The following is a 13,268-nucleotide window of genomic DNA, read 5'->3' as shown; positions in this document are numbered from 1 at the left end:
GCTCCATATATTAAATAATTTATTGCCCGAATTGGGAATATTAACTGAGTTAGCACTAATATTCTATGGCTTCTTTTGCTAACACTTTGAAGCAATGTTCCCTGCCCAGAGCAGAAATCTCTCAACAGCTTTATAAACATGATTTAGCACTGAATTAGGCTTCCGATTTTTGCTTTATCTGCTTATCTCACCTTCAGCAAAGGGTCAGCATGTTCCAGGAACCAGCCAGCCACTGCATGGCCTGCCTCATGATATGCTACAGTTTTCTTTTCTTCTGGCTGCAGAATCTGGGTTTTCTTTTCCAGCCCTAAATTAAAGGATGGGGAGAAAAAATTGCAAAGTATTAAAATTCACAATTCATAAAATGTGGTACCTACACCACATGGACTGCAGCAATTCAAGAAGGTGGCTCATCACCACCTTCTCAAGGGCAGTTAGGGATAGACAATAAATGTTGGCCTTGCCAGCGATGCCCACATCCCAAGAATGATTTTTTAAAAATCTGCAGGTTCAGATTTCTTTAGACAACTTAAGAACATTTTAAGTAAAAACAGAAAGTGCTGGAAAAACTCAGCATCTGTGGAGAGAGAAGCAGAGTTAAGGTTTCAGGTCAGTGACCTTTCAACAGAACTGTTCAGGATCTCAAATACTCCTTTCAGGTGAGACAGCAATTTACACGTACTATGACCAACTTCAGATTAGGGCGACCAAACAGATTAGGTGACTGCTTTTCAGAACACCTCTATTCTGTCTACAATGGCGATCTCGAGCATCCTATTCCCCATTAGTGACCTCTTGATCTCTAGTCACTTGCACTGTTCCAATGAAACTCAACATAAGAATGAAAAGCAGCACCTCATCTTTCCATTAGGCATGTTGTAGTCCTTTAGCCTTAATAATGACTAATAACTTGAGCTTCTACTTTAATACAGGAATTTCTGGCAGCAAGAGATGAGTGTTCTAGTGTTTTGGAGAAGGTGTTTATTATAGACCCCCAGATAGTCAGCGGGAAATTGAGGAGCAAATATGTGCGCAATTTGCAGCGGCGTGTAAAAATAATAAGGTAATTATATTTGGTGATTTCAACTTTCCCGACATTAATTGGGATAGTCATTGTGTTAAGGGCTTAGATGGAGTGGAGTTCTTAAAATGTATACAGGAGAACTTTTTAGCTCAATATGTAGAGGATCCAACAAGGGAGGGTGCAGTGCTGGACCTAATTCTGGGCAATGAAGCCAGACAGGTGATTGATGTGTTGGTGGGGGAGCATTTTAGTGATAGCGACCACAACATGGTACAATTTAAGCTTGTTATGGAGAAAGAAATAGACAAGTTGCAAAAAAAGATTTTGGATTGGGGGAGAGCGAATGTGAGTAAAATAAGGCAGGATCTGGCCAAGATAGACTGGAGTTACTTGTCGGGAAATCTACAGAAGAGCAGTGGGGGGCATTCAAAAAGGAAATGGGGAGGGTAGAGGCCCAACATGTTCCCTCTAGGGTAATAGGTAAGAGCAACAAGCCCAGAGAACCATGGATGACCAGAAACATTCAGGGTATGATGAGAAGGAAAAGAGAGGCTTTTAGCAAATACAAGGAGAGCAAATCAATGGGAGCATTAGTGGAGTACAGAAAGTGTAGGATGGAGCTTAAGAAAGCAATTAGGAGAGCAAAGAGGGGATATGAGAAAGCTCTGGCTGGTAAAAGTAGGGAAAATCCCAAGATATTCTATAAGTATATCAATGGGAAGAGGATAACCAGGGAAAGAGTAGGACCCATTAGGGACCAAGGGGGAAATCTGCGGGTGGAGCCAGAGGACATTGGTAGGGTGTTGAACGAATACTTGACATCTGTCTTCACCCAAGAGAAGAGGATGTAGATATAGTACTGAGAGAGAGAGAGAGAGACTGTGAGGTTCTTGAGCAAATTGTCATAGGGAGTGACAAGGTATTGGAGGTTCTGGAAGGCTTAAAAGTGGACAAATCTCCAGGTCCGGACGATTTGTGTCCCAGGATGCTGTGGGAGGCGAGGGTGGAGATTGCAGGGGCTCTGACCCTAATTTTTAATTCCTCTCTGGCCACAGGGGAGGTGCCAGAGGACTGGAGAACAGCTAATGTGGTCCCACTATTTAAGAAAGGTTGTAGAGATAAGCCAGGGAACAACAGACCAATGAATCTCACGTCAGTGGTAGGGAAACTATTGGAGAAAATTCTGAAGGAGAGAATCTATCTCCACTTGGAGAGGCAAAATTTGATTCGGAATAGTCAGCCTGGCTTTGTCAGAGGGAGGTCATGCCTAACAAATTTGATTTAATTTTTTGAGCATGTGACCAGGTGTGTAGATGAGGGTAGTGCAGTTGATGTAGTTTACATGGATTTCAGCAAAGCCTTTGACAAAGTCCCACATGGGAGACTTATTAAGAAAGCAAATGCACATGGGATACAAGGTAACTTGATAAGGTGGGTTCAAAATTGGCTTAGCTGTAGGAGACAGAGAGTGATGACAGACGGCTGTTTTAGTGACTGGAAGCCAGTGTCCAGTGGCGTACCACAGGGATCTGTGCTGGGTCCCCTATTGTTTGTCATTTATATAAACGACATAGATGACTATGTGGGGGGTCGGATCAGTAAGTTCGCGGATGACACAAAGATTGGCCGAGTGGTTAACAGTGAGGTGGAGTGTCTTAGGTTACAGGAAGATATAGACGGGATGGTTAAATGGGCAGAAAAGTGGCAGATGGAATTTAATGCTGAAAAGTGTGAGGTGATACACTTTGGAAGGAGTAATGTGACACGGAAGTATTCAATGAATGGCCTGACACTGGGAAGTTCCGAGGAACAAAGGGACCTTGGCGTGTTTGTCCATAGATCTCTGAAGGCAGAAGGGCAGGTTAATAGAGTGGTGAAAAAGGCATATGGGACACTTGCCTTTATCAATCAAGGCATAGATTACAAAAGCAGGGAGGTCATGTTGGAGTTGTACAGAACTTTGGTAAGGCCACAGCTGGAGTACTGTGTGCAATTCTGGTTGCCACATTATAGGAAGGACGTGATTGCATTGGAGGGGGTGCAGAGGCGATTCACCAGGATGTTGCCTGGGATGGAACTTTTAAGCTATGGAGAGGTTGGATAGGCTTGGGTTGTTTTCACTGGAGCAGAGAAGACTGAGGGGTGACCTGATCGAGGTGTACAAGATTATGAGGGGCATGGACAGGGTGGATAGGGAGCAGCTGTTCCCCTTAGTTGAAGGGTCAGTTACGAGGGGTCACAAGTTTAAGGTGACGGGCAGGGGGATTTGAGGAAGAACTTTTTTACCCAGAGGTGACTGTCTGGAATGCCCTGCCTGGGAGGGTGGTAGAGGCAGGTTGCATCCCATCCTTTAAAAAGTACCTGGATGAGCACTTGGCCCATAGCTTTGAATATTATGACGTGCCAAGTGCTGGCAAATGGGATTAGGTAGACAGGTCAGCTGTTTTAATGCATCGGTGCACACTCGATGGGCCGAAGGGCCTCTTCTGCACTGTATTATTCTGTGATTCTGGCAGATGGATTGGCTATTGGGCTGGGGACTCTGGCAGAATGCCGTGCTGGCAGGACAGTCTGCATCTTTGGCATCAATCTGCTTTTCTCTTCTCCCAGGCTATTAGGCCACTGCAGCCTGCTTTGCTGTTTTCTGCCTGCCTTACAGCCATCCACTTCCACAGCTATTTACACATTCTCCATGTGTCGCAAACGTCTTTTATTTCTTGGTTTTCTCTCATTATGCCTGCAACTTTGTTGCTTATTCTATTTCTTCTGTTTCTTTTAAAATCCTGTTCATCTGTAGTATCTTCCAGTTCCGATAAAGCAATCATGCCTGAAATGTTAATTTGTTTGTTCTCTCTACAGATGCTGACTGATTTCAAGCTGCTGTGGTGGGATTCGAACCCATGTCCCCAGAGCATTAGCCTAGGCCTCTAGACTACTAGCCCAGTGACACTACCACTGCATCACCGCCTCCCCTACATATGTTATTTTTATCTATGAATGCAATTCATTGTTTCAACACTGATGTCCTAAATGTTGCTGGTAAAGTATCAATATTAAGAACACAGTGGCGCAGTGGTTAGCACCGCAGCCTCACAGCTCCAGCGACCCGGGTTCAATTCCAGGTACTGCCTGTGTGGAGTTTGCAAGTTCTCCCTCTGTCTGCGTGGGTTTCCTCCGGGTGCTCCGGTTTCCTCCCACACGCCAAAAGACTTGCAGGTTGATAGGTAAATTGGCCATTAGAAATTGCCCCTAGTATAGGTAGGTGGTAGGGAAATATAGGGACAGGTGGGGATGTGGTAGGAATATAGGATTAGTGTAGGATTAGTATAAATGGGTGGTTGATGGTCGGCACAGACTCGGTGGGCCGAAGGGCCTGTTTCAGTGCTGTATCTCTAAACTAAACCAAAAACTAAACTAACATCCACACTCCTTACCTCCAATTACACGCTCAATGGCCTGTTCAAAGTGTTTCTGTATAATGGCCTCAGATAGATGTCTGGCAGCAATTAAAGCAGCTTCATTGCATACATTAGCAATGTCAGCTCCTGAAGGAAAATAAATCACCAAGAGCAGAAATATGATTCACATCCAGCATGACATTCCAAAAGTAATAGTCATCAATAGCAGAAAATGATGTTTCATTGGGAAATAAACCAACATTTTCAGACATTACAAGTCTGAAAAGGAAAATATCTTGTGATTTTTCATTCTTCGAGCAGAGATCTACAAATGTATGTACAAGATAAGACGGATGATAGACTTTGAGAAAATGAAAAAGTGCAACCATAAATTCTGCAATTTTTGGGCATGCAATTTTAATAGGAGGAAATGATCACCGCACTACCTACATTATCACATTCTATTGACAGGAGTAACATTTACCTGTAAATCCAGGAGTCAAAGCAGCTAGTTTCCTTGCCAAATTCTCCTCCTTGATAGAAGTCTCTAATTTTAAGGGTTTGAGGTGAACTTTAAAAATCGAAGCCCTTCCTTTAATATCAGGTGGCCCTTTATTAGCAGAAAATCAAAACTGTGCAATTAGTACCATGGAGATTTAAAAAAAAAACACAGGCTACATCAACACAATCTACCCATGAACTGTTGTAATAAGTGATTCCTCTGCATGCAAGAAAAACAGAAAATGCTGCAAATACTCAGCAGGTCAAGCAGCATCTGTGGAGAGAGACAGAGAGTTAACTGTTCAGGTCTGAAAAGTCACAGACCTGAAACGTTAATTCTGTTTTTCTCTCCACAGATGCTACCTGACCTGAGTATTTCCAGCATTTTCTGTTTTTGTTTCATATTTGCAGCTTCTGCAATATTCTGCTTTTGTATTAGCTCCTCTACATGTATAGGTTCACTTGGAAATGCAAAAGAGCAGGTGTGAATGCCTGCCTGGTCTTCCAGTTTTCCCTGCCTGTGGTAAGAAGCTTGACTTGCTGCCCATCGCCTTCCAAATGGAAACAAAAAAGATAACAAATGCAAGGCACAGCATTTCTTGCTATTCCACCCCCAAAAATGCTTTAGAAGAAAGTTGTATACAATATAAAACACACAAGAGTACAGACCCAGCCCTGAAAGTGGACTTAATACAAACTTGTCAGTTTGCTTGGGCTGCACCAAATAGTTTATACAAACTGGGACAGTTTCTTAAGCTGTAGTAAATTATTAATATAAAGTGGGACAGTTTGCTTGGGCTGCACCAAATCAAGTGCTTTTCTCTGGATTTCTTTTAAAATGCAAATTTCACATGTTTTAGGGCAAATACTTGGAACTAATCCATATTTTTGTTTTTTTAAAATCCAATTTTCTCCCCTCCTCATTTGGAGCTCCTACTCATGCTTGGAATAGTTTTGAAGCCATAGACAGTTTTGCCATTCATGTACCTTAACTGACCATTCTTCTTGTGACAGCTTGGAAAGGCCAGAGATACATCGGCATCATTCACCAACTGTGATCTCGCTCCTACCTGACATCTATACCTGTGCACTTCCCAGCACAGATGACAGGATGGTGACAGGATCAGAAAACAGAGTTGACGAAAGTTCATCCATCTGAAATGTTGTGCGGTTTCTAGCCACCATAGCTTTTGGTGGAGTGCGGGATCTTTTTCGTACTGGGAATCCAAACATAAGCATAGCAAGCCTTCCGGTTGCTCTTTCTGGAAGGCAACCAATTAAGAGCCTGCCTCCAGGCTCTCCAACTAATAATGGAGGGTGAGCGGGATGATGCGGCCACTTTGTCAGAGGAATGATTTCTGCTTAAAAGGACTATGGCATTTTAAAAAATTCTTTCCTGAGATGTGGGCACCGCTGGCAAGGCCAGCATTTGTTGTCCATCCCTAATGGCCCTCGAGAAGGTGGTGGCGAGCTGCCTTCTTGAACCGCTGCAGTCATCGTACAATCGTCAGCAAACATCCCCACTTCTGACCTTATGATGGAGGGATGGTCATTGATGAAGCAACTGAAGATGGTAGGGACTCCTGCAGTGATGTCCTGGGACTAAGATGATTGGCCTCCAACAGCCACATCTTCCTTTGTGCTCGGTATGATTCCAACCAATGGGGAGTTTTCCCCCCAATTCCCATTGACTTCAGTTTGGCTAGGGCTCCTTGATGCCACACTCGGTCAAATGCTGCAGAAAAGCTCACAAGCAGTTGGAGTTTTTTGGCTGCAGCATCCACAGGAATGGAGAGGAGACCTGGGAAGGCTGCTCCCCAGGTCTCCCACTCTCACCTGCAGATTCAGCTGAGAGGATGCAGCGAGGTGAGCTATCCGAAGGACGGGAGGAAGAGACAGCTTTTCCAACCAAGCAGGGTAACTTTCTATGGGATCTGCTGTAAGAATTAAACCAAGCGTGCACATCACCAATTCTAATATCTATTTTACTCTCCATGTTTTACTCTCTATGTTTTTGCATAAAATGAAAAATGTTTCATCAGCTTTCCCCAAAATAAATAAAGCTGATGTAATGGGTTCAAACCTACCAATGAAAATTTGTCTGTCAAATCGACCTGGCCTCATCAGTGCAGGGTCCAGGATGTCTGGGCGGTTCGTGCCTGCCAAAACCACCACGTTGGTCGCAGTGTTGAATCCTGCCAAAAACAATAGCAGTCTATACTAGATCTCATTAATACAACATCTGTGTGTGTCAATATCAGCAGCATTTCTTTTCCCGTGCTCTAATTGAGAACATACAGTTGAACACAACAGGAAAGGAGCAGGAAGGCACTAAAGAACTCAGCCAGCTTTTGTAGCTCAATTGGTTTCAAGCTTCATTTCCACATTTGTCTGTTGTCTTTTGATAAGAAAATGGAAGATTGTTACAGATTAATATAGTCTGCGCAACTCTTCTGAGAGGCCGGAATATGGTGTTAAAATTACAAGTTAACATTTTCTTCTAAATTTACAGCTGTTCTAAAAAAATGTTATATTAAAATATTTATGTAAATCTTGTTGCAGCTGTCTTTTCTACATAATGTTCAAAAGGGGGGTTCAGACTTTATTACATTTGAAAGATAACCACGTTCTCTCAGTATACTGTCTTTGATCCTGAATTTGACATTTTGCTCTGCTTTGGACAATCTCAATGAGAATATATGCACTGGCTTAATCATCACTTGCTATTTTGTACAGTTGCGTTTTTTCCCTTGTATAAACACAGTACACTCATCCCAGCAAATAACACTTTCCAACACATTGTGAATTAACAGATGATACAGGAGGTTTCACTGGCTGTTGAAATTCAAACGTTGTTTGAAAGCCAGTAACTAGCTGATAGAACATTCAGGAGCAGCCTGTGCTGTTTCATCTTAGATTATTAAAAAAAAACGCATGCATACACACAGCAACAGAAATTCTTGTGCTATACACCACTCCTCAACTGAGAAAGCAGCCAGACCTCAGTTACTGGCAACTAAGAGGTCTGAGAGAGATGGTGAATCTCCATGCAGTTTTCCCTTCCTTTTTGTGGAAAAAAAGCAGCTGAAGCTTCACTTTCTCTCAGCCCCAGCAAGATTGGGAAATCAACTGTGTGGAGAATCACAGTAATCTCATGGACAGTTTCACTTGTGATGAGGGAGGAGGCCAAAATTAAGGCTATAAATATAAAACAGTAACTAATAAATTCAAAAAAGAATTCGAGAGAAATTTCTTTAACCCAGAGTGTGATTAGAACATGGAACCTGCTACCACATAGAGTACTTGAGGTGACTAGCATAGATACATTTAAGAGGTAGCTAGATAAACATGAGGGAGAAAGGAATAGAAACATACACTGATAGGATGAGATGAAGTAGAGTGCGATGAGGCTCATGTGGAGCATAGACCAGTTAGGCCAAATGGTCTATTTCTGTGCTGTAAATTATATGTAATCCCATGTCCTGTCATTCTACCATGCCTTGCCAATGAACTCACACTTAAAAAAGGCACAAAAGACCTAGTCCTTGCTATAGGAAGTTTTAAATTACTACCTAAATACTGCACGTAAACAATCAACTGAAGTGTAATCGGACTTCTGGCACAATAACTGCAATTTTTTGCATTGAATTGGATGAATTGCCCAAATGAAGAGGCCACTCTCCTCTTTCTACCTTCTTTGGCAGATGTAAAGAATGCTAAAATACACCCTACTGAGCCAGCAGCGCTTGAGATGGCTTGGCCATGTGAGCCACATGGAAGATGGCAGGATCCCCAAGGACGCATTGTACAGTGGGCTCGTCACTGCAACCAGACCCACCGGCCGCCCATATCTCCGCTTTAAAGACATCTGCAAACGTGATATGATGTCCTGTGACATTGATCACAAGTCGTGGGAGTCAGCTGCCAGCGATCGCCAGAGCTGGCAGACAGCCATAAAGGCGGGGCTAAAGAGTGGCGAGTCGAAGAGACTTGTCTGTTGGCAGGAATAAAGACAGAAGCGCAAGGAGAGAGCCAACTGTGTAACAGCCCCGACAACCAATTTTATCTGCAGCGCCTATGGAAAAGTCTGTCACTCTAGAATTGGCCTTTATAGCCACTCCAGGCGCTACTTCACAAACCACTGACCACCTCTGGGTGCTTACCCATTGTCTCTCAAGACAAGGGGGCCAAAGAAAAAAGAAGAATGCTAAAATGGGGAATACAGATGATGTTGCTGCAGAACATTGCAGGCTCTGACATGAAGTAATATGACATGATTGTTCCTGCAGTTCTCCAATCTGAAGCGTAGCAAGAAAAAGGAACCAAGCAGAGGCACAATAGCCTCAACAGGAAGGGAGAGAATATCCAGGCTTCTCATGGAGTGTTGGGCCATACAATTCCACACATGGAGAATTTAGCTTGCATCTGCAGCAACAGTAGGCTTTAGTTACTTCAGATCATTCTTGTGCACCATCTAGTGCTTAAGCAAAGTAGTATAGACAAGTATAGTCATGAAGTAGCTCTGGGAGTAACAGCAGCATAGAAACGTGAAAATGGAAGGCAGGGGGCAAGGGGAAAGCCGAATGTACACACAGAATACATCTGTGAAGTATTGCCCTATCCTAAGCAAGAATCCTTTTACTGAAAATAATGGGGTGGGGAAAGAAGCCAATAACACCTCCCCCTCCTATCCCCCATTCAGCTACTCACTGTCACCGAAGTGAACAAAGAAAAGAAAACCTCCCTGAAAATCAGGGTGATAACACTTAGGTAATGTTATAAAAACTCTCCTCTATATAGCATGTATCATGTTTAAACTTAAATATTAACACTTGTATTCTTGTTTCTTTTATAACACCTTTATATGAATAATCTTTGCTAACAAGGCGTCAAGGGCCATCACTTTATACTTTCAAATGTATGTATAAATGTCTTACTATGTTGGGATACTGTTTCCTTCCAAAAAGACAGATGCTCTAATTATAGTTGATACAATACAAATATAAAATAATTCTTTTAGATATGGCCAATAATGCAGGTAATAAAACATGTTAAATACCAGAATTCCTTTCTAGTATTGTGCAATGATGTGATTACTTAACATATTACATATTGCCAACTCAATGGAGATACAGTTACAAACCATGCAATTTGAGAAGCCCAAGCAGGGATTGCAGGGTAGGGAGTGAGGGAGTTTGGGCGGGGGGGAGGGTTGGGTTCAGATTACACTGGCAGTTTTGTTTTATAACAGCAGTTATCAGTTCGAAATTTGAAAATCTCGGTTCAGAATTACAACCAAGAATAAAAGTTTTACATTGATATGCCACCTAACAGACATTCAATTTTACATCTACACACCTTTCATGGTTATATTTATACCGAAGAACTGTCACTTGCCAAAGCCACAACTAGTTTAACCAGCAACCTTTACTTACCATCCATTTCTACCAGGAGCTGATTTAGAGTGTTCTCCTGCTCACTCTGCCCTCCAAAATTACCTCGACCCCTTTTCCTTCCCACTGCATCAATCTCATCGATGAACAGGATACAAGGAGCATTTTTACGAGCCATTACAAACAGGTCTCGCACCTAGAAGAGACAGGTTATTCGGGATATGTATGTGATATAAATTTATTGAAACTAGGATGGCTCGGTTTCATCAATTTGTAGAAAGGTAAAGAAAAGAAAGACATTTTTATTTATATAGCACTTTACAGCTCATCAGTACTTAAAGGGTAGTCACTGTAGAAATGTAGGAAATATGCCAGTCAATTTGTGCACAGCAAACTCCCACAAACAGCAATGTGATGACCAGGTAATCTGTTTTAGTGGTACTTCTTGGGGGATAAATATTGGTCAGGACTCCTCTATTCTTCAAGTAGTGCCACAGGATTTTTAAAAATTTTTTTTATTTTATTTATTTTTTATTTAGAGATACAGCACTGAGACAGGCCCTTCGGCCCACAGAGTCTGTACCGACCAACATAGTAGCTATAAATTAGTAGCATTTATACTAATCCTACATTAACCCCACATTCCCTACCACATCCCCACCATTCTCCTACCACCTACCTACACTAGTGGCAATTTACAATGGCCAATTTACCTATCAACCTGCAAGTCTTTGGCTGTGGGAGGAAACCGGAGCACCCGGCAGAAACCCACACAGTCACAGGGAGAACTTGCAAACTCCGCACAGGCAGTACCCAGAACTGAATCCAGATTGTTGGAGCGGTGAGGCTGCGGTGCTAACCACTGCACCACTGTGCTGCCCTTGAGAGCACAGATGCACTTAAATGCACTTGAGAGTACAGGTGGGGCCTCGGTTTAATGGGCCATCTGAAAGATGGCATCTCTGACAGAACAGCGTTCCTTGAGCATTGCACTGGAGTGCCAGCCTAAACGTAGTGCCAATGTCTCTGGACTGAGTCTCTAGGAGTGCCCAGATACATAATTCCACATATGGGGAGTTGCTGATCTCTTCTGTGGTATCAGGGAGGTTCAGAACAGTAGCCAAGCATTTCCCTACAAGTGGGGAGAAAAACTTCTCTGGCTATTCTTATGCCAATAAGCGAAACACAAGCGTGAGAGGACAAGTCTTGCACAACATAGGGAAGGACTGAATAAAGTTCCCAAAATCTGTACTTCCCTTTGTTTTAATTTTGTAAAACAGCTGAAGAGAAACTGCTAGAAGATAAAGAAAAGAATATTTCACTGATCAATGGTCTGCATATGTTCAGAACTACCTTCACAGCTCTAAGTAAAAAATTCAAGTCCAACTCCAAGCTTTTGGGAAAGGCTGAGGCCTTCAAGTTAAAAATTTAATTAAAAGAAAAAAACTGTTCAGTGTGGCTAACATTTATTCATGCAATTGGGAAACAAGTGATTTTGTTAAAAAGTGATTTAAAACCTCATTTTACACAGCAGCTCAGTTACTGAAGAAACTAGACTGGGCCAGAATTTACTGCAGCTGGTGAACAAATGGTGCCCTAGTCCAATTAATTTCTATAGCCTTTTACACTGGAAGTTGGACGTTCAAACAGTGTGACATATAGGGCCTGTACGAACAGGGAAAGCAACTGTGTACTTCCTTAGATCGAAGTATTGTTAATTAGAATTAGAACATTACAGCGCAGTACAGGCCCTTCGACCCTCGATGTTGCGCCGACCTGTGAAACCATCTGACCTACACTATTCCATTTTCATCCATATGTCTATCCAATGACCACTTAAATGCCCTTAAAGTTGGCGAGTCTACTACTGTTGCAGGCAGGGCGTTCCACGCCCCTACTACTCTCTGAGTAAAGAAACTACCTCTGACATCTGTCCTATATCTATCACCCCTCAACTTAAAGCTATGTCCCCTCGTGTTTGCCATCACCATCCGAGGAAAAAGACTCTCACTATCCACCCTATCTAACCCTCTGATTATCTTATATGTCTCTATTAAGTCACCTCTCCTCCTCCTTCTCTCCAACGAAAACAACCTCAAGTCCCTCAGCCTTTCCTCGTAAGACCTTCCCTCCATACCAGGCAACATCCTAGTAAATCTCCTTTGCACCCTTTCCATAGCTTCCACATCCTTCCTATAATGCGGTGACCAGAACTGCACGCAATACTCCAGGTGCGGTCTCACCAGAGTTTTGTACAGCTGCAGCACGACATCGTGGCTCCGAAACTCGATCCCCCTACTAATAAAAGCTAACACACCATATGCCTTCTTAACAACCCTATTAACCTGGGTAGCAACCTTCAGGGATTTATGCACCTGGACACCAAGATCTCTCTGTTCATCTACACTACCAAGAGTCTTCCCATTAGCCCAGTACTCTGCATTCCTGTTACTCCTTCCAAAGTGAATCACCTCGCACTTTACCGCATTAAACTCCATTTGCCATCTCTCAGCCCAGCTCTGCAGCCTATCTATGTCCCTCTGTACCCTACAACATCCCTATGAACAGCCCAGAGCTGAAACCAGGAAGTGCCAGATTCGTGAATTCAATATCACATCAGGTACAGTGAAGTAAAGAGAAGGATAGAAAGATTGGATTGAAAGAGAGAGAAAAAACAAAGAAAAAGCTGAAAAATTTTTCTTTTCCAAAAGCTCAGTAAAATCTCCACACTTTGGTAATTTTCAGCGCCAGAGGGGTTTTGTTTGGCAGTGACTTATTATGCCATTTAAAAAAAAAAGAGTACTTCGACTGAAATGGACAAGCCCTAACTTTTTACGGCAAGTTTAATCTGTATCTAACTTGCAAGTACACCGTTCCAATATATTTGAAGGGGGAGCCAGACGGTGAGACGTTTTCATGCAGCTTACAAAGCAATAGTGTTTTCTGGACAGT

General features: G+C 42.7%; 1 protein-coding gene across 1 annotated transcript in view; it reads right to left on the bottom strand.

Annotated features, from left to right (window-relative positions):
- LOC137369773 (mitochondrial inner membrane m-AAA protease component AFG3L2-like) overlaps positions 1-13,268 on the bottom strand; it is an 86,126-nt gene that overhangs the window by 13,228 nt on the left and 59,630 nt on the right. The window contains 5 exon segments of the mRNA XM_068031216.1: positions 192-307; positions 4,459-4,569; positions 4,907-5,032; positions 7,011-7,118; positions 10,359-10,512. Of these exon segments, the coding sequence (XP_067887317.1) occupies positions 192-307; positions 4,459-4,569; positions 4,907-5,032; positions 7,011-7,118; positions 10,359-10,512 (615 nt within the window).

The sequence above is a fragment of the Heterodontus francisci genome, chromosome 5 (assembly GCF_036365525.1).
Source record: "Heterodontus francisci isolate sHetFra1 chromosome 5, sHetFra1.hap1, whole genome shotgun sequence".
Classification (NCBI taxonomy): domain Eukaryota; kingdom Metazoa; phylum Chordata; class Chondrichthyes; order Heterodontiformes; family Heterodontidae; genus Heterodontus; species Heterodontus francisci.
Note: the sequence above shows the minus strand (reverse complement) of the source record. Positions and strands in the feature narration are given on the sequence as shown.